Below are 25,787 nucleotides of genomic sequence, written 5' to 3'. Positions count from 1 at the left end.
AGCACACTTATACCACTAAAACAAACATATCTTTATTAAATCTTAACAGTGAATACAGAGTATTAACATGTATCTTAATTTTTTTAATAATTTAATTTTTATTCACCAATTGACGGAAATTTTAGTTAGAAAATCAAATTTTTATTTTTAGTTATCATTTATTATTTTATTTATTAACATGTATGGTTTTTAATTTATTTGAATATATGTGTGTGTGTATATAAAATTTATTTGAATATATGTGTGTGTGTATATATATAAACTTTTTTATTTTTACTTAAAAACTTTTTAAATACAAAAAATATATTAGAAAAACTGGTATATATAACTTTTTAAATACAGAAAAATACACGGTTAAAGTATCTAGTCAGAAAAGATATTCTGGAATTAAAGAAAGTTTCTTTTACAAGGGCCGGGCCCTACCAAACCCCTGTTTCCGCCATGCCTCCTGGAATCGTACAATTTCAGTAATAGGATTTCATTCTACCGACATATTAGAAAAACAAATTGAGACAAAATAAAAGCAAAGATCCACCCGTTACGATTATATAATCATTTCATTAGGTAACTACAAGAGCAAGAGTTTAAAAAAAAAAAAAAAAACATACACGAGTTATTAGTAGATGAAAAAGAAAAACATATAATTAACAGAATAAGAGTAAATTTTCAAAAACACTTGCTGCTTCCATTCTTAATTCATTTTGTGCTTTTGGTAGGCGCTTCTTCCATTAATCCATTTCTCATTAATTTAGTTTGATTCTGTTTGTGGACGCTGCCATGCCCATAGATGAACCGGGCTGCTCCTTCAGTGTAGACATGAGTTTCGCTGTCAAGCCTGCCATTAAGTAATGTTCCAAGTTAGTCACGGCTTAATTATTATAGAAGAGAAAGGTAGGAGGAGGATGACATGCATGGGCCTTACGATTTTCGAACAGCTTTGCTCAATGTCGAGGCTGATGAAAATGTTTTACCATCAAGATACCTGTTTTCCCCTTTAATCCTCTGTTTAATTCTGGTGTCTATCTCATCAGCACTCAGCATAAATGGAGAATCTGAAGCCTGTTAATTAAATTGCAACTTTTACATGTGCCTGAACTATCACGGTAAAGACAAGTTGTATGTATAGTCTTGATTGACAGTAATAAAGGCCTAAAAATTTGTGTCCAAGTAAATTTGCGGGGAACTGATAAGTGCTGAAACTATTTCATTTAAGTGATCATCATAAGGCTAGAAGAACGTTTCAGAAGCCTGGAAAGTGGAGGATTAATTGTTTTTAGAACAGAAAGAGAATGTGTTAGGTATAATACCATGACCCATCCCCAGGTATCAGCATAGGAAGGGATATGAGCTGAATAAGGCACCACATCTGCACGTTGGGAAATAAAGAAAAATAAAATTGGCCAAGCCATTAATTTGGTTTCAGTTTTGTTGCTTTATAAAAAAGAAACAAAATGTTAGTAAATATTTAGGAGTTACTTACATTTGAACACCTGCCTTAAAGTGTTGTAGATGCATGAAAACACTTCTGTATGGCTGAAAATTCCAGCTGGTCCTGCCTGCAAAATTCACAGGACATGAATGGTTATTTCTTCCATCCTCCCTCTTCCCCACTGTCTCTCCCTTTCCAAAAACCAGAAACGATTATATATACCTGTGTGATAAATACGCCACCTTGATTGAGTCTGGGCTTAACGGTGTGCTCATAAAAGGACTTAGTGTAGAGTTTGTAACATGGGCCTCCCTCTATTGGGTCTGCCAGGTCTCCTATGATCACATCATAGCACTCCTTTCCACTTTCTAGCTCAGCTCTGCAACATTTCACAGCAACAATATATATGAACGAGAAGAAACGAGAATAGTAATGAAATGCTTAACCTTTTTTTTAACAACAATAGCAAAAGAAACATAGAATCTAGAGTCAAACCTGGCATCGTTGATGATGACCTCAAGTCTTGGATCACAGAAAGCTTCTCTATTCACAACCAAGTATGCCTTGCAGAAGTTTACCACCTCCTGATTCCATGACACAAGTTTGGGTTACGAGCTGTAAGATTTTCCTGGCCAATTCCTTACATTACATGGCAGTGAATAAAGCACTCTGGTCTTTGGTCACACATGGCTTATAATTATTTGTTTTTTGGTTGAACTGATATTTTCATCAATACATTATTATTGGTGGTTAGGAGAACGCTGAGTGCTTGATTTATTGGCCATGAACCTAAACGACATGCCCTTTTCCTTGATGTAGCGGAGCTACAAGTCCCAAACAAACTTCAATAAAGAGCAAGGGAAGAAAAATAGGATCAAAAAAAGGAATTGTCTAACATTTCAGGGTAACACAAACATAATAATGATAGATAATCATTTTCTTGATAAAGTTTTTTGGACAAACTAAGCCAACAATAACTATGCTGTCCCCTCTATTTGGGGACCAAGAAAAAAAGGGATTAATGATTATAGATAACCTTACTCGATCAGAAAAAAAGAAAAAGAAAAAAAAGAAAAAAAGAAAAAGTAAAAGTGATAATTCTGATTCATCGAAGCGGATGGGCGATAGCGAGATTAAACTATTTAACGTTATAAATTCCTTGTAATGGAAGTAGGGGATTAAACAAAGAGTGGGTTACTTGAATTACCTCATCAATGTCACACATGACAACCTTCTCCACTGTCTTGTGTCTTAGTATTTCTCTTGCAGTGGAACCTTCACCTCCTCCCATGATAAAGACCGTCTTTGGACTGCAAGCAGATGTAGAAAAACAATCGCTACAAATTAAGCAACGCTAGAGTACCACATAGGGACCCTTCAATCCTCCAAAATACTAATAATAATAAAAACAGAAGAAAGAATTACCTTGAATGATGAAGAAATGCTGGATGAACAAGAGATTCATGGTAGATGAATTCATCCACTTCCGCACTTTGCAGCTTTCCATCAATGACTAAAGCCTGTCAGGCAGAACAAAAATAATTTATCTTAGGATAGAATACTGGAAAATTATTTAAGCTGGACATATACAAAGCACTCTTTCTTCTTAAGAGTAGAAGTTTTTTGAAACATGGACCTTGCCAAACGGCTTTGTGTCCAATAGTGCAATGTCCTGATACCGAGAGGCCCCTGTGTGCAGAATACTGCGACAAAAATAAAGAACGATAGTCAATGCACGAATCAACCATGAAAGGGGGATTTTGGAGTGTTTGTTTTTGTGTCCCACAATGTTTTTTATCTGAAATTAATGTTTCTCTTAAAAAAAATATATATATATTTTTTAATTAAAAAATACAATGTACCGCTTTGGCCTGTTAATTAACAATTTCACTTTTAAGGTTCCTTTTTTTTATTCTAATTAACAGCCACTATACCATCACAAAAACAAATAAACTTGAAGGAGAACCAAATCCTTGAAACGAGACCAGAGGGAACATGCCGGAGTATTACAGATTATATTTACAAATAGCCTTAGCCTAATGGTTTCCGCATTGAAGCATATTTTGAGTAACTTCAGTTTCTTTTTTCTTTTTTTCTTTTGGATACCCAAAAACACTTAAGACCTTTTGATGAACCAAAAAAATATGATGACTATTCTATAATTTCGCTTTGTCTCGCACAATAAAACGGTATTGGTTCTTTTTTGATTCATGAAGCTTCTCCTGTGACACTGTCTTAGGAATTCTATCATAAAATTTGTGAAATAAAACATGTTTCACCGCAAAACCCGTCACTAAATAAGAGAGAAGAGGAGATTATAAAAAACCAGTGGGTTCTTTGTTTGTTTATCTTCTATCGAAGGGAAGGGCATGGCCCTAGAGATTGAATCATCGTGGCCCGGAATGCAGGGTAGGTGTTTCGATACGGTGATGTACTTATTCTTATAGAATGGGAAATTAAGTTTCCATCTCAAGTTAAGAGCACAAGAGTTAAGATAACAGGAAGGGGGAGAAGTAAAGAAAATATAAAGATATTTTTAATACTAAAGCCTAAATTCGAAAAAACCAGTCAAGAAATAAGAGGAATATCGAAGTTGGCTGGCAATAAAACCAAACCATTTCACTTGGTTAATTTGAATGATGATGATGATGGAGCAGTTGGCGTGCAATTTATATGTACCTATTGAGAGCAAAACACCATCTCAAGTTCTCTTCAATCTCTTCTTCATACCAACAGCTCTTCCTGTAACCATTCAGTGATGAATGGCTTTTGCCATTCACACCATTGCCACTGCTAATGTCATTAGAGCAAGAAATTTCACCCATTTTTCTCTCTTCTGTATCTCTAAGTAAGCCAAGAAAGAGTGAGAGGCCAAGGCGATAGAGGAAGGAGGCTAGTACTCAAGTGAAGGATGGAGAGAAGGGTAGCAGGGCTGCACAATATAAATCGGAAGGTGGCAGGAAAATCGAAAAGGGCATGATTTGGTTTGGTATGGAGAGCTAGTGAAATCGATCGAAGCGGGTGTGTCCCCCAGGACTGAAAAGTAGAGCTACAGACAAGATATCCTCATGAATTTTCGAATATATGTGCGCACAAAAAGCAAAGAAGTGCGTGATCTCTAAAGGTTGATTTGCTGGCGTGGTTGCAAATTTGCTTTCTAACAATTTGCCAAACTAGCCTCGTTGAAAAAATAATCAGTGAAACGGTATGATAAATATCATAGTTGAAGATAACGATATTTTAAAAAATCGCAATTAATAATTGCAATATTTTTAAAAACAATTAAAATATATTGGCATAAATCTCAAAAGAAGAAAAAACAAAGGAAATAAAAAAAAGATTTTGGAAGTACACTCCGATAATAACATTTATGTTACCATCCAAAATTTTTCTATCTTTTTTATGATAGAAGAGATGTCATCATTAAATCTTCAATGTATTTTAAATATCTTTTTTTTTTTACATTACTTCTCCCTCTCTTCTTTTTTTTTTTTAATTGAAATTTATATCAATTTATTTTTACAATTTTTTTAAAATATGGTTATTTCAAAACCATGACTTTTTAAAATATCATTATTTTTAACTATGATATTTATTGACTATGCTATTTCACTAAAAAAAATCTTGCTTGTATTATTTTGCAAAACAAAGATGCTTCAAAAAATCGTATTTTTTTAAAAATAAAATCCATATATTTAGCAATGCGGTCATCAATATTGTTCTTAGTTTATACCTCCCCGTAAAGTATCAATAAATTCACATATCACACGATCTTGGCTTCTTGCGCATATGTAATGATCTTTTCCATATGCATATTGTTTATTCATTTGTATATTATAATTATATATAACAAACAGTAATGGAGGAGGGGAATTAATTGCTCCTCTCCTCTCATATCACTATTCACTTATATAATAATTTGTTTTTTTTAATATTAAACTTATAAAAAATTAAATTTTATAATTTATTTTAATTTATTTTTTATCATGATATCCCAGTATCATGATTTCGATCATAAATTTTATTATTTAACCTAATTGATTTAATTTTTTTATCATCTTTTTAATTTTTTTAATTTTTTATCTTTAATATTTAATTGATTAAAAATTGAGTTTTTTTTATTTGTTTTCTATAAGTTCAACATAATCTTACAACCCAGGTTGTGGGTTTAAAAAGCTAAACTAATAGACTCGAGTTATTTTTTTAATTTCATTATTAAATATTGAATTAATTAAAAATTAGACTTTATAATTTATTTTGGTTTACTTTTATGAGTATCTCTCCATCCAATGACCTAGGTTATGGTTTAGCTAGTTAATTCAAGTTGACTTGGGTTATTTTTGTGTTTTTTAATTAATTTTTTTTTTAAAATCCATCCTTAAATATTGGGTTAATTGAAAATTAAAGTTCATAATTTATTTTGATTTACTTTCTACAGGTATATCTAAGTCCCATGATTCAAATTATAAGTTTGGAAGGTTAACTCGGGTTAACGTGAATTATTTTTTTATTTTTTAGTTGAATTTTACCTAATTTTATCAATCAATATTCAATTGATTGGGGAGTGAGATTCATAATTTGTTTTTCTATGAGATTGTTATGGTCTCTTGATCTAAATTGTGGATTTAACAAGGTAAATTGAGTTAACATCAATCAATATAATAGGTTATTGTCTTAATAGTTTTTTAAAAGATATCATATTGAATGTTTTTTAGTCAAATTATATTTTTATTAATCATTCAAATTATTTATAGAACTTTCAAATTAATCAGATTAAATCATTTCTACTTGATTTAGAATTGTTTGTTTTTAGAAAATACTTTAGCAATACTTAATATTTTCTTAACATTCTAAAAAAGTTTAATTTAGCTCACAGCGTACCGTATGCCAATTCTCTAGTAATAGTAATATAAGGATTGATTGCGTGAACAAATCTTATCAGTGTTTGATTACTATTTTATTTATTAGTGTTTGATTACTATTTTAGAATAGAAAATATGAAGATGGCTAGAATAAATTTATAATGAAAATGAAGTTGTGTTTGGTAATGGTATATAATAGAAAATTAATGTCTATTTTTTTTGTTAATGAATAACAACACATATATAAGAAAATACACGAAACATTTGTTTACACTTGATATATATTATAATCAAAACTGCAATGCTTAAAACCAATAAATGAATAAAATTAAGATCATTATTTTTCATAATTGTTTTTAGAACATGGTCAGTTTTTATTTCTCTATACTACGTATATTTTAATTATTTTTTATATAATTATATTCCTGAAAAACTCATTCATTCATTCATTCAATAAATAAATTTCTTCTTGTATTTTTTTAATAAAATTAACTCTTTGGTTAATTTATTTAATTCAATTCATAAAAAATAATTTACACTGATTCATAAATTTTTTAATTGATATAAATTATTAAATTATATAAAATACGTTTTTGTTTATTTTGACAAATTTATTTTTCATGTTAATTTGAGAAAATGAAAGAAAATACTCTTAATACAGTTATATTCATAAGTGTTTTTAAAAATTTAAATATATGTGTGTGTGTGATATATATTTAAAAAATAGGAAAATAGAAAAAATGAAGAATTTAAATAGATATCTGTGGGAAAAAAAAACTGGGATGCTATTTCTATACACTGACGATCCCAGTGTCTAACCACATGCAATTATCGTATTAATTTGTCCCTTATAAAAATCAGTATTATAATTTAGAATCATTCCTGGCTTCTAATTGAATTATTATGAAAGATATCACATCTGTTTCTAAAAAAACAAAAGAGCATTCCAAGAGAAATACCTTCAAGATGTCGAAAAGCATTCCTTGCAAATGTCTTAATTATATGGCACGTAAAATTATGCTGGAAATAGGATGGCAAATTGCCTGAAATATGATCACAATGTCACTGCAGCTACATGCATCTTAGATTTTAAGAGAAAATGAACAAGAGAAAGTCAAGGAAAAGGATAAAAGATGATGATTAGTAAGGAGTGACAATTACCGAAAATTCTGGCTATTTTATTTTCTTCGAAAATGTGTGCAAATCTAGGTTGGACAGAGAGAGAGAGACGAGGGCGTGCAGCTGGAACCATCATCATATTCTCTTACTTCAAAAGATGGAGGAGGGGGCGTGCCATGCCTGGCGCACTCATCATCACCACCGTCACGATCAGAGAACAACAATCCACAACTCAGCAACATAAAAAATCTTCGACCCCGCCATGATAAAAACTCACAATAACCCCTCTTACACTATTGAGTTCACCACTTACCTCTATATTATCATGCCTGTTTTGCCAGGTGTCGACCTCTCATCTCATCTTTTAACCCCTTTTTGTGGGGTCCAACACCGGTAATTCTCGCATCAGCATTATGTGCCCTCATGGAGGAGGGTCGCTTGAAGAGGATTGGTGTTCTTTGTTCACGCCGGCCAACTATTACTATACGAACTCAAAGAGCCATAGAATTTGGAGGGGGTGATGATGGATTCACCCACATCTTGTTTTGGAAAGTTATGATGATAGTCTCAATGCCCCTTGGGTCCCAAAGACCAATAAGCTTTTTTGTCACTGTTCGTCTAATCTTTTACTCGATTTGCCGACCCCATTACCTGAAAGAATTATCATACTTGGCAAGCTTGAGGTCACTTAATCAAGTAAAAAATATCTCAAGGATCGTTTACACAGAACAATAGTCTAATTCCTAGATTATCCTTGTACAGTGCTAACATGTGATAAACACTAAGATTTTAGGAGACAATTACTCTTCAATTTGTACTAAAAAACTGTAATTCTTTATGGAGCTTGAGTGTTCATCCTTTTTCTTTTTTCAATTCAATCTCCCCTTTAATTTTTTTATTTCAATTTTATTTTTAAAATTCTTTCATTATCCCATACAAACTCGTGATAGATAGAAAGTTGAGCTAAAAAGTTTTTTTTTCTTATCTATTTCATCATTCTTTACTCAAATTTATTCTCAAACTTTTTTCACGAGTTAATTGAGTTGTTTTTAGACCGGTTAAGTCAATTAGATTACATTAATACAACTCTTATATAGTTTAATCTTAACTTGATTCAGGTAAGAAGTTGGTTTGGAGGTTTTCCGATTAATTTCATTATTTTTCCTCAATCTCAATCTCAACCTCATACTTTTTTAACCAGTCAATCAAGTTGATATTTGGATCAGTCAAGTTGACTAAGTCACATCAAAACAACTCTCATATAATTTAAGTTCAAATTTGAGCTAGAAAAGGAGTCCATTTAAAATATTTTGATATTCACCCTACATCTTCAAGGGCTAAGCATTGATTTTAGCGGTGATGTTGAAAGCTTTGTGCCGAGCTCTTCCATCTAGGTCAACGCGTGTCGTCAATAACTCTTTCTTTTTCTTCTTCTTTTTTTTATTCTTTTCTCTTTTTTAGAATTTAGTGAGGCCTTTTAAGATTGAATATTGTCATGTCATATTGTTTTTATATCATATTTGATTCTTAATATTTTGATTTTCATTAGTTTTGTTTTGAATCTTATTTTGAATTGATTTTTTTTTTTAATTTTATCCTTTCAATTATTATATTAAATTTTATCATTATTCATTTGATTACTATTTATTTTATTTTGGATTACTTTTACTATTTTTTTGTTCGATTTTAGTTCTGAGTATTTTACTGATTGAGAATTTGGTTTTATGATTTTTTCGAGTTTGAAAAATTAGCTTGAATTGACTTTGATTTATTTTTTCAATTCTTTTTTATTTTTCAATTATTTTTTTATTTTTATTATTCAGTATTATGTTTATAGGGAATTGCGCTTTGTGATGGTTTTTTTTGTATTTTTTATATAATTATCATGATCTTATAACTAATTTGTAAGTTTAACAAATTAACTTCAATTAATTTAATTTTTTTATTATTTATTTTAAATAATTTTTTTAATATTTGACTGGTTTAAAAATTGAATGTTATTCAATCTTCTTTATACCGGTTATCAAACTTATACCTCATTTGTTTGCTACGACGATGGATCAAATACATTTTTTAAGTATTCATCAGATCACCTATAGCAAACTTGTCGTTTGTCAAAATCCGCTTTAAGAAACGCACCCTTAACGAATTTCGTAAAATCTTCATTTGCGCTCTTGCAGAGAACTCTATCTCTGACTCTGTAAGATTTGAGTCTCCAATTAGCGTCATAAAAAAAAGAATCAAGATAATAATTGATTCCTTGCATATAATCCCTTGCATTAGAGATTTTAATATCCTCTTATCTTAATAAAATTGAATATTTGTTGCATTTTTTTTAAGACACGAGGTTTATGTGCACCCAACTTTTTTATATAGTATTATATTTTTATTTTTATGCTTTAAAATCTGTAAATTGAATAATGATAACGATAATGAGGGTGGGTATGATACATGCTTTATTTATATTTTTTGATAAATATAGTTTACTTGAGTTATTATTAATTATTTTTTTGGTATATTAAGTTCATTTAAATAATATTTTTTTAATAATATTGATGGTATTGTAATTAAAGTTTCAACATCTTCTTCATATTTATTTTCTTTTTTTTCCTAACAATTTAATATATATTTTTAGAACTCAACATTATGAATAGTAACAATTTATAAAGATCATGTTTTCCGAACATAACATATAGAAATTATATTATTTCACTATTTTCTTTTAAAAAATTATATAATATTTTTAATTTATTTTGCTAATTTTTTTAAAAATTAAACAATGAGGCATCGTGGTTGCTGCACGAAACCTAATTCACGCTAGAAGCAAGCACGAGACAGCTAAGCCTGTTCAAAGGCGAGGCTAGGATAGGTTCGAGCTGAGGTCAGGCTCGATGTAGTTTTCTAGGCCTGGGTTCGACCCCATCCAATCCACCGTTCTGGATCTCAAGCCTAAGCGTGGTTTGTGATGGATCTCAAGCTTTTTAGGCCAGCCTTGAGCCTAGTAAAAAGAAAGAAACTATAGAAAAACGATTTATGATTTGGGTTTTAGTAGAAACAAAACCAGTTACACAGTTCTTTATCCCAAAAACATGTTTCAACAAATAATCCCGTTTTGCACTTTTTGATTAGTTAAGTTGAAGAGATTTTGTAGTAAATAAAAAAATAAAGAAAAGTAAACGAGTCTGTGAAAGAAAGAGGAGAAGTAGAAGGAGAGGAAATGAGAGTAGTCAAGGTGTCATGTGTCAGGATTTGCGCCAATTCAACCACAGGCAAAATACATGATATCATGGTCAAATACAATGAATATTTAGAAAATCTGAGCATATGTAAACGAGAAATTATTAGATAGTAAGAGTATTACTTTATATATATGGAGTACAACTCTTGTTTTACAGAATGATTGCTATGTGTATGTAAACAATGCCAGTACGCAGCCTTGACAAAAGAAAATATAGCAAGGAAGAGATGGAGGCGCCTCGGATTTAGACTTTAATACAATACATGAGATGAATTTTATTTTTTTCTCTCAATGAAGTTGATAATTCAAAGAGCTTGAAGGAGAGGCAAAGATGATGAGGTTTTCTTGAAAGAAAAAACGAAAAGATTAGTGCGCATCATGTCTTGCGGGAAGAAAATCAGTATGCTGATTTCATGGCAAGCTGAGTACTTTTTGGATGGCCCCTTCTCCTGGTTTGCGTCTCCTTCCCTTAGGAGACTCTACTGGTTTTCTTTGTCCATTGCTTAGCTCTCTTCTTCATTGTTCCTCAGCGCCAAAAGGATGGGGAAAAAAGAAGAAGAAAAATGAACCAGAAAGACGGGGGGGATGAAGAGAGGTGACTGCGTGCCCTTAATAATTTATTAACAGTATATTTATTTTTGTGTTTAAAAACATATTTTTGAATTTTTTGAATTTTTTAATATATTTTTAAATAAAAAAGATATTTTTTAAAAAAGATCCCCCTTAATCGTATATTTTTTTAAAAAGATATTTTTTAATATTATATATTTTTAAATGAAAAAGATATTTTTTAAAAAAGATTCCCCGCGGCGTTGTCCAACCCATAAACAAGTACAGAGACAGACTCCCAACGCAAAACACATAAGCGTGAAATAAATGCACCGTGAAGATGTTCTTTTTTTCTTTTCTTTTCTTTTCTTTTATTGACTATTAGATTGGACAATCTTGTGTTTCTTGGTAGAGCCTTTTCTGAACCGGTCATGGTCTTTAATAGGCTAATGCTTAGGCTTGGTACTTTTTCATTGGATAATAAATTATATATTTGATAAAAAAATCAACTACGAAATTAAACCCTTATTTTATGAGATAATAGCCATCCTAGTGTATGAGCTTTTGGTAATTTTACAATCGGTCCCAATCTTTAATTGTTTCTTCGAATGAGCGTTTCAACCACACACACACACACACAAAAACCTTTTAAAGATTATGATTTTTCTAAGGTTGTTATAAGCTGAAAGGTGTAGTAAACTAGGCTTGGATAAATGAATACCTGCAAAACAAATCTTTTTATTAGTTTAAATAGATCCTTTTGTGCTTAAGTTATCACTAAACCTAAAAGGTGGTGTTGTGTGTGTGATGGCACAACAAAACTTAAAAGGAATAAGATGAAGTTCCTTATGAAAGAGAATACTGCTTACTTTTAGATCGATTCAAGGTTGTTTATAGAGTTTTGAATCTGTCTATGAAAAGATATGGTCAATAATGTGTTTATATATAGCCTATGATTTTGGATAACTTAAGGACAAATGACCCAAATGACAACAAGTCATTGTGAAAGTTTCTCTCGTTCTGAGTTTTGTGAAACATGCGACGAAGGGTTATTTTTTCATCCAGTGCAAATACATTTTGTCGTCGTAGTTGATGACAATTAAATTATATTTGACCATAAGATAGTGTACTGGAGTATACCAATTGGCTTTGGATGTATCAAACCGTCTGAGATTCAACCTTTATAGAACATTAGTGAGCTTTCTATCTAATTTAATGGTAGATGCTTTGGGCTCTGCTAGGCCATCAAAGCTTTTAGGAGTTTAAATTGATGAATTCGGTTATAAAGAAGCATCAGGACAGATGATATATCAAACAAGAAGTTAAAAGAAATTATATTTTTAATGAGAAATAGTTTTTACAATTTCTCATTGGTGACTGGCCAACTTGGGTTAGAATAAACATTAACAGCCGGGTAGATTAGATAGATTCCCTTTCAAGAAAGGGACAATATTACATTTAAAATTAATACCGCATCGAACAACCTCAAAACTCCTGTAGACCTGTTATATATATATATATATATGTTTATCTTATTCCTAATAACGGTCGTTTCTACTCAGCATAGATCATTCAAGCTTATTTATCTTGTGTAATATGAAAGAGTATATTTTACTTATTATCTGGCATAACCTCAACTAAGTCTCGAGTAACCCTCGAATCGTTCACTATAAGTCTTATATCTACTACTATTGCAATCATATTTGCACGCCCCCGTTTTACTCTACATTTTCTCTATGTTTTTTTTTTCTTGAAAGAATGATCCACTTTTATTCTTAATACTTTATTTCAAATTAATCTGGATATTTAGCATAAACTGTGCAAATAGTTCAACAACTCGATCATTTCTTGACAGGTTTTGCTGTCGTCTCATTAGAACTTCGTAATACACGATCAAACCATCAATATCGAACCTGATCCTGTCTACTGTAATTAATTGGACGGCTTACACGCACACACAATATTCTAACAGCTATTGGTCTGACCGGGTTGTCTAGATTTGGATTTTAATTGAATCTTTTGAATTTGATAGATTGGTTAAATCATTAACCAGTCCCATAATTATAAACTCAACGTAGTTAGGCGGGTCATTATGTCATCCAACATTAGTCTAATTTGACAAGTACGATTGCAACTAATATTTTTTCCGAATACGTGCACTCATAGAAAAAGTCCAAAATGACTATTTAAGGATGAAGAAGCTCCATAGTCACTTCATAGCCATGGCTTCAACATTGAAAGTGGTGCTCTTGTTACTCTTCTCTAGCTTTACTATCTCGCCTATCTCTTGCTACAAGGGTGCGCAGCACCCACTAGACCCTCTATCCCCAAAAGAATTGACCCTTGTCCAAACCATTGTCAAGAAATCATACAACCCTAGCTCAAACAACAGCATATCATTCCATTATGTAGGGTTAGATGAGCCAGAAAAACCAACTGTTCTGTCATGGCTATCGAAACCCAGCACCAAAACCCTTCCTCGCCGGGCACTAGTCTTTACTCGAGTAAATGAGCAAACCCATGAAATTATTGTAGACTTATCCAAACGCATCATTGTATATGATGAAGTTTACAAGGGACTTGGCTATCCTTTACTTACAGCTGACGAGCAAATAGCTGCAATTCAGTTGCCATTAAAATACGGCCCCTTTATCGAATCAACTAAAAAGAGAGACCTTAACGTTTCATATGTTGTTTGTTCTACTTTTACAGTGGGGTGGTTTGGAGGAGTTGAGAGAACTAAAAGGGTGGTAAAGGTTCAATGTTTTTATAACAAGGGCACCGTTAATTTGTACCTCAGACCAATAGAGGGAATACGAATAGTTGTCGATCTTGATAAAATGAAGATTGTTGAATACAGTGACGCGTTCAAGATTCCGGTACCAAAAGCAGAGGGAACTGACTACAGATTTTCCAAGCAGCATCCGCCTTTTGGTCCCCGTATCAACGGTGCAGCCATCATGCAAACGAATGGACCTGGCTTCGAGATTGATGGCCATACTATCAGGTTTTTCTCCTCTCTTCTTTTTGTGCTTATTTTGTTTCTCTTCTTCTTCTCATCATTATTTCACTCATCTTGATACCTTTGTTCTAATTATTTGTCCATATTAAAAAAATAAAGGAGAAAGAATTTGTCATTTTTTGTTGTATAATGAACATTCGAATGTAAAAGCAAGTTAAGTTAATCAGGCCATGGCGTGTCTCTATATATATACTCAGATTAATGAAATCTAATCTGACTATTATTTTAAAAGTCCACACTAGATTTAAGGAATAGCGTAGGTCAAGTTGCAAGGTACGAGACAGGAGCCTAGTCCAAATAAGCTAAATTGCCCAAGGCCCATCTTCGGACTTACAAGCCGTGATTAGTGTGCATTTTTATTTCAGTTATTTTTAGATTAATGGAAAAACCTCTAGAAAACAATATAAGCTGTTCAAACGTGTGAAAAAATATACTAGCAATAATTAAGAACGTTAAAGCAATATTTTCTCTATTCTTTATAGTACGTATTCATCAATTATTATCGAAGTAGATTATATTTTTTGGTGATATTATAATGTAGAAACTATTGAAACTATTAAACATCTTCAATAGTAACAGTAAATGAAATTATATTAATGAGGTGAGTTAGGTATCAAATATGTCTACAGAAGAATTTTAGGAGCATACCCAAGCATCCGAAATAATGTTTTATTTTGGTAAATGGATTCTATAAGAAAAGGAATTGATATTAATTTCATCTTGAATGCTGCAAATGAAAAATGTATTGTACTAAATCTTTCATAAGTAATTCATTAATTAAGTGATGTCCTTTTAAGAAAGAAGTTAATTAGGTCTATAGGTTGAGTTTCATTAATCTCACCAGAAAAAAAATTATAACTCCCCACCTTCATTCTATATAATAAAAATTAAACTTATGTGAGTTTGTTTAAATTTTTAAGTTAAAATATTTTTATTTAAAAAATATTATTAAAAAATAATATAAATTATATTTTAAAATCTTATCTAATATATTACTTAAATTTTTAAATTAAAATGATTAGATAAATATTACATTACATATACTTGGATCAAGACTTTCACTGAATGTGAAAAATATGGATAAGAGAGGGGAGATATTTTTTCTACATCGCCCATTTGTTTAGTAGACAATGGCAATTGACAACGAGGAAGCAGAGAAGCACTGGAACATATATATATATATATATATATATATATATATATATATATATATATATATATTATTAGAGAGAGAGAGAGAGAGAGAGAGAGGACCACTGGAAAAAGCAAGAGGTGTTTCTCGAACATCACAAATCACAAAGATTCGAAAACTCGAAGGTATCCTCCAAATTCAAGGTATCCTCCATTCAAGGAAAGCAAAGGTACGTATTTACTGGTCACTACTGAACTGGAGGCGTACAATCAACATTGAATTTGGAGGATACCTTCGAGTTTTCGAATCTTTTGTATGTGTGTGTGTGTATATATATATATTCTAGAAACTTCGAGTTTTCGAATCTTTGTGATTTGTGGTGTTTCTCTGCCTGTGACATTAGCTGGTATTGTTTTTTTTCTTAAAAACAAAATAGTTATTTTAGCTGATAATATGGCGTGGCGGGTGGAAAACACCTCCAATTCTATTAGATTGACCGGCATACCGTAGTTTCTTTTCTCGTTTAGCTATCCTTAAGTAACCTTCCAATCAACAGTCCAAGGGCGAGAATGCACGCTTTGGTACTATAACTCAGGAGGCACTGATTAAGGTCTGTAGCAGCTGGGGCCATAAATGGATGGTTCATCGCGCCATGGCAACCCGCAACTCAAGGTCCCCGCCATAAATGAGTATCCTGTGTGTCTTTAAATTACGGTGTTTCGGCTGACAACAGCCACATGGTCAAACCAAAGAATTCATGGGGAACGATAACCCAAGTAATTTTTTTCACTTGATAATCACGTTCACCATCAAAGATGGAGAAGTGATATGGACATCCAAACTCTGTAACTGCGGAAAAATGATTTGACTGTTTTTGCTAAAAATTATCTGTCTATTTTTGTTAGGCATGAAAACGACGGACGTAGGTAGGAAATAAACAGCTAAAGACGTTCGCTGCTATCATATTTTTTTTACGCAAATAGTCAAAGTTTTTTTTTACTTTTCCAGTGGAAGTGTTTTTAGTCGGTGATTGTTTTTTAAAAACTTATTTTTTTAATTTTTTTTATATTTTTTTATTATTAAAAAAATTAATCGAAAAAAATTATTTTTCAGTTAAATACAAATTTTAATTTAATTTTATTTCCAGAAAAGTATTTTACTAAACAATTTGAGTAAAAAATATTTTTTTAAAGTTATAAAAAATTTAAAAATATCATATTATTTACTGATTATATTAAATTTGGTTCTCAAACTTTTAATTGTTATATATATATTTTATTTTAAATATTTATTATTCAATTTTATCTTTTAAAATTTAATTTTTATATTAGCTTTGGTTCTTATTTTTATAATTTTTATTTGTTTTTTTGTTATTATTTTTTATTAAAAAAATATATTCATCAAATTTGACCCTTATTTGTTACTTATTTTATTTGAAATACTTTATAAAATTTTAATATAATTATTTTAATTTTTAATTTTATAGATTTGATATTTATTATTTTGATTATTATTTATTTTATTTGAGATAATTTATAAAATTATATTTTTTTCAATTTCATTCTCCTTCAACTTTTTAATTTGTAAAATTTTTTCTTTATTATTTTAATAAACTTGAAAAATATAAAATATTAATAATTTTTTTCCATCTTATTTTTCATTACATAACTAAATACTGGAAAAAATTTTAATTGATTTTTTATTATATTATTAAATATCAAAAAATAATTTATATTTTTAAAGTTTACTTTTTTAAAAATCACTTTCTATAAAAACTTTATTTTCTAGTAAATAAATAGAAATTAATCAATTTATTAATACGAATGGCAGTCTCGTGTTGATTGTAAAATAATTTTGAACTTATTTATTAATTGAAATCAATAATCACATGGCAAGTCTCCAGACGTTGAACCTCCTCCTCCTCCTTATTTTTGTCTTGGATCAACCCTTTGCTCCTACATGTCCACGAAATACTCGTATGAAAGACAAAGTATGCACGTGATATCGTACATGGTGATGTGTTGCTAGCTGTTCCTCGAAGTTCTAGCCGTCCAGGGATAGCAAAGTCGCAATTCCCTTCTCGTGGTCCTCGTGAGGGTACAATGCTTTAAAAGCTTAGAAGCCTTTCAAGGAATCAAACTGACGAGATAAGTGCCAAATCATACACATGTTTCAGCTCTGATTTCATGTGGACTGTTTTAGGCATTTTTTTTGTTCGAAATTATGTTTAGATTATTTTTTTAAAAAATATATTAAATTGATTTTTTTAAATATTTTTTATGATTATAATATGTTAATATAAAAACTGAAAAAAATTATATTTTTAAAAATCATTATGCATTATTAAAATACCTAGTGCATAATTAAATCAAAATATTTGAGTTGTAATAATGATATTTATATGGTTTTATTTCACTATTTTAGTGGCTTTTTTTAGTTGTAATAATGATATTTATATGGTTTTATTTCACTATTTTAGTGGCTTGTATAGGCTTAATTAACAAACAGAAGAATAAAAAAATATGATATCAAAGTTTTTTTTAAAAAAGACATTGCTTTTATACATTTTTTAATAGAATTTTTGAAATTTTAAAAAACTGAATTTCATTTTCAGCATTTTTTCTTTAAAAATTAAATTGATACAGACATGTGTCATATATCAAGTAAGTAATTTTCCACAGTGTCTATTTTTTTTAAATAAATATATTAACTAAAAATATTTAAAATGTAAAAAACCCAAATACTTTTTCTACAAATATTAAAAACGGCTTGAATTTATTTTTTAAAATATTTTATTTCTTGAAAACCGAATTTCATTTTTTCAAGCTGTTTTTACTTTAAAAAATTAAAAATTGGCATCATTTTGATTATTTGAACACTTCTAGTATATCTAGAGAATCAACAAATTAAAATTGACAGTGTTTTAGATCCAAAATCTTCCAGTCTTCAAAATTTCTTTACCCTTTCCATTCTGAGGTTAACACTTAAATCCCCATGATTAATTAAATTATACCCTATTATACCAAAAAAAATTCCTGTATTAAGCTATGATTTGTCGATTAATTTTACGTAACCAAAAGTAATGGATTTAATTAACACATCAATAATTCACCTCTCAAAATAGAATAAAAAATCATACAATAAAGATAATATCCCTTTGTTTTCCCAGAAATGTTAGTTTCTCCACATGTCGCAGCTAGAAACACCTTTTCTTCTTTTTCTTGTAATTTATTTTTGGTATTTCAATGGGGGGGGGGGGAAGGTGATTGAACTGTTATCAATTATGCAATCGGCTTCTTTTTTTTCGCAAACTGTAGACCTAATAGGCGGAGGCTGCCTCTTGTGGCACGCCAGCTGAGCTTTAGGAATTTTTCGGGTTTGGTTAATCGAACCTAGCCCTACTGTGTAATTAAGTAAAAACAAAACATGGAGCTGGCCATGGCATTTCCTGATTCGATAATTAATTATTTTTCGTTCCTGTTATTTTAATATATTTTTGAAAAGCTTAACAAACAACTGACTTCAAATTTGATCCCAATCAGATGGGTCAACTGGGTGTTTCATCTAGCATTTGATGTCCGAGTTGGACCAATTATATCTCTGGCATCAATTTACGATCCAGAAAAGCACACCTATCGCAGCGTGCTGTACCGAGGACACATATCTGAACTCTTTGTCCCCTACATGGATCCAACCGAGGAATATTACTACAAAACATTTTTTGATTGCGGAGAATTCGGGTTCGGTCAAAATGCGGCTTCATTAGTGCCCCTGGCCGATTGTCCAAATAATGCAGTATTCATGGACGGCTACTATGCAGCACATGACGGTTCAGCAGTGAAAGTAGCAAATGCTTTTTGCATATTTGAAAGGCACGCTGGAGATATCATGTGGCGACATACCGAGTTGGGGATTCCAAACCGAGTGGTAAACATTTCTGTGACGTTATATTTTAGAGCAATTGATTTCGATTTCATTCAGCTAATATATCGATAGGATTGAAAAATGTGTACGTTATTTTCAGATCACTGAGGCTAGGCCTGAGGTAAGCCTAGTAGTGAGGATGGTTGCCACGATCGGTAACTATGATCATATAATAGACTGGGAATTCAAGCCAAGTGGTTCTATCAAAGCTCAGGTAAACTGTAGACAATGGCGTGGCTTTATAATTACCTTGATCTTGATCATGTCCTCAAGTTTGTAACACGTTCTATGCCTCAACAGGTTGGTTTAAGTGGAATTCTTGAAGTGAAGTCAACAACATTCACCAATGTGGATCAGATAAATGAAGAAGTTTACGGTACATTGTTAGGAGACAATACAATCGGCTTAAACCATGATCATTTCTTGACTTACCGCCTTGATCTTGACATTGATGGTGTTGCCAATTCTTTTGTTAAGCAAAATTTGGTAACCAAACATGTGAAGGATAATGTCTCACCAAGGAAGAGTTTTTGGACTGTTGTTAGTGAAACAGCCAAGACTGAATCGGAGGCGAAAATTCGCTTAGGGATGACTCCATCTGACCTGGTAATTGTGAATCCAAATAAGAAAACTAAACCTGGAAACTATCATGGCTATCGTTTGATACCAGGGACAGCTACACACCCCCTTCTGCTAGAGGATGACTATCCACAAATTCGTGGAGCCTTCTCTAAGTATAATGTGTGGGTCACCCCATATAACAAGTCTGAAATATGGGCAGGAGGAAAGTATGTTGATCAAAGCCAAGGACAAGACACTTTAGCTGTTTGGACCCTCAGGTATTCCATTGGTAATCTAAAACAGTAGAGATCATGTCATCAATTAACTTAATTTCAATCTCGAAATTTATTCCAATTTTGGGTTTTTTGATGTGCAGGGATAGAAAGATTGAAAACGAGGACATAGTATTATGGCATGTCTTGGGGTATCACCATTCCCCTTGCCAAGAAGATTTTCCTGTGATGCCAACATTGAGTGCTGGATTCGAGCTCCGGCCGGCTAATTTCTTTGAAAGCAATCCTGTGCTCAAGGTTTTGCCTCCTAAGCCTGTACGTTGGCCTAACTGCACCGCCAAACCATAGTCTATTTTCTTTCATGTTTCTCGAAATGCCAAATAAGTTTGTCTCTACTTTAATGTTTGCATGTTTTTGTATTTTCTTTGCTATGGGCAGTTCCGTATCGAAAACAAGAAAGCTTGCATGAGCTCTGCTCGATGAACTAGAACGTTTCAATGTTATGTTAAAAATCATATGGTTTCTAACAAGATAATTCATCTAACTAAAGAACTCCCCTTTTTTTTAAAGAAGAAAGGCTAACTTCAAATTTTAACTGCTGAAATAGAGATTTTAACCAGCCAACCATATGACTAAAAGCTTCATTTGCCAATATTAATTCCGCTTTCCCCCCTCAGGCTGAGGTAACAAGGTTCCACAACCCAGGCTTCTATTTCCTATGTGTGTGCACAAAGTCCTGTATAGTATCGTAGGAATTTGATCCTCAAACTGTAGGATTGAACTCGTAGCGCTGAACAGATTAGCATTTTTGTGTTTCCTATCATAAGTGCAGAACAAGAACAATATGCCTTTTCACAGTCAGTATACATTTATTTTAAGCCGGCATCTTGGCATTGGTTCAGGATGAATGGATCATAATCCTGCTTAGGCCATGCTCTAGAATCTCTTGAAATCATCTAATGCTTCAGGATCGCGTCCTAACACTGTCTCTGGCTTCCCAGAAATCATTCAACTCAGAACCCAGTCCAAGAGGAAAGATTGTTCTTCTGCCTCTTCCTCTACCCAAATCTACATGCCTTCTGCAACATAAAATTTCAGTATATTCTACCACAACTGTGAGCATCTACTCTGGATTTCAATGGTGCATTCCTTAGCCATTAATAGTGGCCATTGACATTTGCAACACTGTAAATGTGTAATTACTCAAGCAATTTGCAGTCCTTACGGGGAAGTCAATCAATATGTGCTGTGGGTTCAGAGGAAAGACCACAAAATTAAAAGTAGATATGTCTCAATCCAACTTCTAAAAATAAGCCTGACGACTAAATACAGAAATAAAAACGAACTGCATTGCGAAATTAATTTGTAAGTTGGAAACTGATGGTCAAATCTCCACAGAAAATTATCAACTTAATATGCAAATGTTGCAGATTATCACCAAAATTCTCTTAACAAACACTGCCGTTCATGAAGACATCCAAAGCAAAAGATGTGAATATAAGCAGGGCATCTATTAGTTTCTGCACTCGATGCTTCATAAAGAATTAATACGTTGTCCATTTGAGAAATGTTTTGAGTTCAAGAATACAACCATGTTAGATCTTCTTTCTTTCTTTTTGGTTTTTAGACGACATTGAAATTTGGTATTGTTAACAAGGGGGTAAGCCAAGAATTCTTTAGCATGTTAAAGAGTTGCTTAGCATAAGTTACTCCTGTCTGAGCAATGGGTTGCTTTCAAAAAAGTTTGCAGGTCGAAGCTCAAATCCACCATGAAGTGCGGGCATCACTGGAAAATCTTCTTGGCATGGAATGTGGTGGAATCCGACGATGTACCATAGAACAATGTCTTTGTTTTCAATCGCTCTATTCCTGCACATCAAATAACATCTCGTTGAATCGTCATTCAATAACGTTTTCCACTGTCGCACAATAATTGATTAACCACAGTATACAACAGGGAAAAAGAAAAAAGAAACATGTCATCCGTTCAACATGATTTGTCAAAAGTGAAGCTCTCAATAAAGGACTGAATTCCAGTGCAGATTTTCTGGAATTCCATCGAAAGAGCTTAAATTCAAAAGTTCAAACAAAAATTTTAGAAGAACACTAAAGATGGTTGCAGTTATTATTTTTCTTAAACAAAAAATAATAAATGGTGTATCATTTGCGAGTCTGAGATAGCATAGCCACTAGTATCAAGATATAAATAGGTTCTTCTATATGAACATAATGGAAGATAAGCCTTTACTTTTTTTCAGGATTTAAATAGAAAACCTCCTTGTCGAAATCGATCGCCAGTTTAGTCTGCTAAAATGTCCCCTTTGGAACATGTTTCGGCTAACTGATATATTCTTTGATATTCGAGAGACGCTCTTTCCTAAAAAATTAGTAAAAGATATGAATAATATTGTTTCATAGTTATTTTTTATGCTCGACAAATTATTTATTAAATTATATGCACTATCAGCAATTGCCATATAATTAAGTGAAATATTGTGTAAGAAAATTCTCATAGTGTCTCTGAATTCTGTCATTAACCAATTAAACTATCCCCTTAAGAAATAATAATACGCTATCTAAGTTTAACTTTTATTAAGAAAATTAGCTTAACTGGCCCTCATTAAAAATCAAGTTCAATCATCATTATAAATCTAAATATTTTTAATTTTTTTTAATATAAACACAATTTTCAAATATATCATTCCATTGTATATTATCATCATCTATAACAAATTCAAACAAGATTTATTCATTAAAAAAAAAAAGAATTTTAAGACCATATGACATTTTGTTTTTAATATTTATTTTTTAATAAATATGATCTAGCATGAATTTTTTAAGTGCAAACACTTTCTTCAAATTAAGTTCAATCTTATATATTATAAGTCTAAATATTTTTAACTTGTTTTTCAGCTTAACACATTTTTCAAATATATCATCCTATCACATATTCTCATCAAAACTAGTTGAAATAGCCTCACATAAAAAACTCAAACCAGACATGACTTATTCAAAAATAAACATAAAATAAAATTCTAAAATAAAATTTATTTTTCGTTTTTATTTTCAATAAATATGATACAGTGTGAGTTTTTTTTATATGCAAATATTTTCATTAATTTATACGAAAATATTTATCAAAATGATAAATTGAAGAATAAGATAAAATATGATAAATTAATAGTAATTAGAACCTAAAATATCAAATATGAAAAAGAAATATGATTTGTTTCTAAAGCATTGTTAATTCGTTTACCAAGTAAAATATAAAAATGCATGCCCCAAAAATTACCTGCGGGTCCAAACAGCTAATCCCTCTTCTCCTCTGTTTCTATCAGCATAAAACCCACCAGCCCACCTCTCTGACTTGTTATAGGCAGTCACCCACACTTGATATTTTGTATAAGCATTCCTGATTTGTGGATAATCATCATCCGACAGTAGAGAATTAACTGGCTGTCCAGTAATTAGCCGGTAGCCCACTTGATTTCCAAGTCTTGTCTTCTTATTTGGATTCGCAATTAAGAGGTCGGCTGGCTCCAAGCCGAGCTGAATCCGTCCCTCAGCTTCAGTTTTGGCAGTTTCCCTGACGACCATCCAGTAACTTTTTCTTGGGGAGCGAGCGTTAAACGCTGGTACTCTTGCCGTTTGTTGTTTTGCTTTGACGAATGAGTTGCCGTCACCGTCAACGTCAAGATCGAGGTAGTACGTGAGGAAGTGGTCATGGTTAACGGCAATGGTGTTCTCCGTCACTAAGGTGCCGTAGACCTCTTCCGTTATTTGTTGGTTGTTTGTGTACGAGGTGGCCTTCATCTCTAATATTCCTGTCAGGTCCACCTACAGAAGCAGAGGCAGAAGTGACGTTTTAATTCGAATTGGTAATCATGTAATTATAGAAAAAGACCAAGACTTTAAATCAAAATCTATTAAGTAGCATTAGTTTAATGCTTCTAAGAAAAAATAAAAAGTTGAAGTTTCAAACAAAAGTAAAAGTTTTGGGATAATTATTGTATGTTTGTTACCGAATTTTTTCATTTTAAATTAATATTTTATATATAATTTTTAATGTTATGATATATTAATATTAAAATTAAGTTTTTAAAAAAATCAAAAATATTATTTTAATATAATTTTAAATAAAAAATACTTTAAAAAAAAACAATTAAAATAATTTTTAAATAACTCAATACTTACAGTGCCTTTGCCAAAATAAGAGAGACAAAGTCAATATGCACATATTGGAAGGTCAATTAATTATGGAACACCAAAATATATATAGAAGCTTACCCCAACTTTGATGCTGCCACTTTTCTTGAACTCCCAATCAAGAACATAATCATAATTTCCCACAGTAGCCACCATCCTTACCACTAAACTGATTTCCGGCTCCCCACTTCTTATCTGCAGAAACAATTTACTTACAATCACAATTCAGGGAAGTCCACCCAAACAAAATACTTGCTGGACTAGGAACTTACCACTTTCCCTGGAACATTAATTTCTGTATGTCTCCATGCTATATCACCACTGTATCTCTCGAAAATGCAGATGACATTAGGCATTTTCTGGGCCTGCCCATCCGCACCTGTCACGTATCCATCTAAATAAAAGGCATTAGCTGGGCAGTCGACAAGTGGTTGGAGGGTGTCAGCAGATCGGCCGAATCCGAATTCACCTATGTCCATGAAAGTCCTAAAATACCAATCACTAGTAGGATCCATATAAGGAACAAACGTCTCAGATACATGACCTTTGTATAGTACTCGACGAAATTTCTTTACTTTTGCATCAAATATTGAGGCTGTTGATATAGTAATTCCTGCCCGAGCATCAAATGCTACATGAAAATCCCAATTTGCCCATCTAACCCTGTGACCATCAACGGTAAACCCACTTTCTGATACATTGGATGCGATAGACTGAGGCTGCTTCTTTGAACGGAAATCTGTTCCTTCAGCTTTAGGTAGAGGGGCCTTGAATCTATCAGTGTACATAGTAATTTGCATGGAATCAACATCAACTAGCATACTTATTCCCTCAATAGGCCTCGCAAACACATTAACTGATCCCCCTCGGTAAAAGCACGCAATTCTAAGCGCTCGTTTTGTAACATTTTGTCCATACCAACCAACGGTGAATGGTACGCAAGAAACCTGAGACAAATTCAAGCCCCTTTTCATAATGGACTCGATGAATTTGGGATACTTCAGTGGCAATTTGCTAGCTCGAAAAAGCTCAATAAAAGCGAGAGGAGGGTATCCATGACCGGAGTAGAGACGGTCCGATGTGATATTGCCTGTGGCCAAGTCGACAATGAGCTCATGTGTCTCCCTTCTAACTCGAATAACCACCTTGGCATGACGAGGAGGAATAGATTTATTTTGTTCAGACGAAGATAGCCACTTGAGTACATCTCCTTTTTCTGGTTCTTCAAGATCAACAAAATGGAAGGTTAGATTCCGAAGATTGCCAAGGCTAGAATTTTGAATAATGAGCCTTATTCGATCAATTTCATTTGGATTGAGAGGGTCTAAGGGATGATAAAGGCTAGCTACCAAGCAGCATTGTAGGATAAAAACTAGAAGTGGCAAGTTCATAGTCATGAATGCTGCTTTAACAAAGGAAGCAGCTGACAATTCACTGTTTAACACCATATATACTTTAGGAGACGTGGCTTAATTTTTTTTTTATCACCCCTTCCGTGTAAAGGCTACATTT

The 25,787-nt window shown here is 32.0% G+C and overlaps 3 protein-coding genes across 3 annotated transcripts; 1 reads left to right on the top strand and 2 right to left on the bottom strand.

Moving 5' to 3' along the window:
• Positions 1-518: 518 nt before the first annotated feature.
• LOC105123584 (thermospermine synthase ACAULIS5-like) lies at positions 519-4,527 on the bottom strand. Its single transcript, XM_011023241.1, has 10 exons — positions 4,109-4,527; positions 3,066-3,132; positions 2,855-2,949; positions 2,637-2,739; positions 1,925-2,013; positions 1,652-1,808; positions 1,481-1,556; positions 1,308-1,366; positions 923-1,059; positions 519-835 (listed from the first exon to the last, which is right to left on the bottom strand). The coding sequence occupies exons 1-10, from the start codon at positions 4,252-4,254 to the stop codon at positions 697-699; spliced, it is 1,068 nt and encodes a 355-aa protein (XP_011021543.1). The 5' UTR covers positions 4,255-4,527; the 3' UTR covers positions 519-696.
• Positions 4,528-13,419: 8,892 nt separating this feature from the next.
• LOC105123583 (primary amine oxidase-like) lies at positions 13,420-20,599 on the top strand. The gene is made up of 5 exons (XM_011023240.1): positions 13,420-14,204; positions 18,894-19,278; positions 19,376-19,489; positions 19,576-20,114; positions 20,213-20,599. Exons 1-5 carry the CDS (start codon positions 13,420-13,422, stop codon positions 20,415-20,417), a joined length of 2,028 nt encoding a protein of 675 aa, XP_011021542.1. The 3' UTR covers positions 20,418-20,599.
• An 863-nt stretch (positions 20,600-21,462) lies between these two features.
• On the bottom strand, positions 21,463-25,761 carry LOC105123582 (primary amine oxidase). Its single transcript, XM_011023239.1, has 4 exons — positions 24,548-25,761; positions 24,357-24,470; positions 23,362-23,906; positions 21,463-21,938 (listed from the first exon to the last, which is right to left on the bottom strand). Exons 1-4 carry the CDS (start codon positions 25,721-25,723, stop codon positions 21,776-21,778), a joined length of 1,998 nt encoding a protein of 665 aa, XP_011021541.1. The 5' UTR covers positions 25,724-25,761; the 3' UTR covers positions 21,463-21,775.
• Positions 25,762-25,787: the final 26 nt, after the last annotated feature.

The sequence above is a fragment of the Populus euphratica genome, unplaced genomic scaffold (genome assembly GCF_000495115.2).
Source record: "Populus euphratica unplaced genomic scaffold, PopEup_1.0 scaffold9.1, whole genome shotgun sequence".
Taxonomy (NCBI): domain Eukaryota; kingdom Viridiplantae; phylum Streptophyta; class Magnoliopsida; order Malpighiales; family Salicaceae; genus Populus; species Populus euphratica.
The sequence above is the reverse complement of the archived record's forward strand: the minus strand, read 5'-3'. Positions and strand labels throughout refer to the sequence as shown.

Excerpts from the sequence above, each read along its gene's own strand:
- LOC105123584 (XM_011023241.1), bottom strand. The coding sequence starts at position 4,254 with ATGGGTGAAATTTCTTGCTCTAATGACATTAGCAGTGGCAATGGTGTG. Across the intron at positions 2,950-3,065 it reads ACACAAAGCCGTTTGGCAAG|GCTTTAGTCATTGATGGAAA; the intron begins GTCCATGTTTCA and ends TCTGCCTGACAG. Across the intron at positions 836-922 it reads AGCAAAGCTGTTCGAAAATC|GCTTGACAGCGAAACTCATG; the intron begins GTAAGGCCCATG and ends ACTTAATGGCAG.
- LOC105123583 (XM_011023240.1), top strand. The coding sequence starts at position 13,420 with ATGGCTTCAACATTGAAAGTGGTGCTCTTGTTACTCTTCTCTAGCTTT. Across the intron at positions 19,279-19,375 it reads TGGGGATTCCAAACCGAGTG|ATCACTGAGGCTAGGCCTGA; the intron begins GTAAACATTTCT and ends CGTTATTTTCAG. Across the intron at positions 19,490-19,575 it reads GTGGTTCTATCAAAGCTCAG|GTTGGTTTAAGTGGAATTCT; the intron begins GTAAACTGTAGA and ends ATGCCTCAACAG.
- LOC105123582 (XM_011023239.1), bottom strand. The coding sequence starts at position 25,723 with ATGGTGTTAAACAGTGAATTGTCAGCTGCTTCCTTTGTTAAAGCAGCA. Across the intron at positions 24,471-24,547 it reads TTAATGTTCCAGGGAAAGTG|ATAAGAAGTGGGGAGCCGGA; the intron begins GTAAGTTCCTAG and ends TTGTTTCTGCAG. Across the intron at positions 21,939-23,361 it reads TTAGCTGTTTGGACCCGCAG|GAATAGAGCGATTGAAAACA; the intron begins GTAATTTTTGGG and ends TTTGATGTGCAG.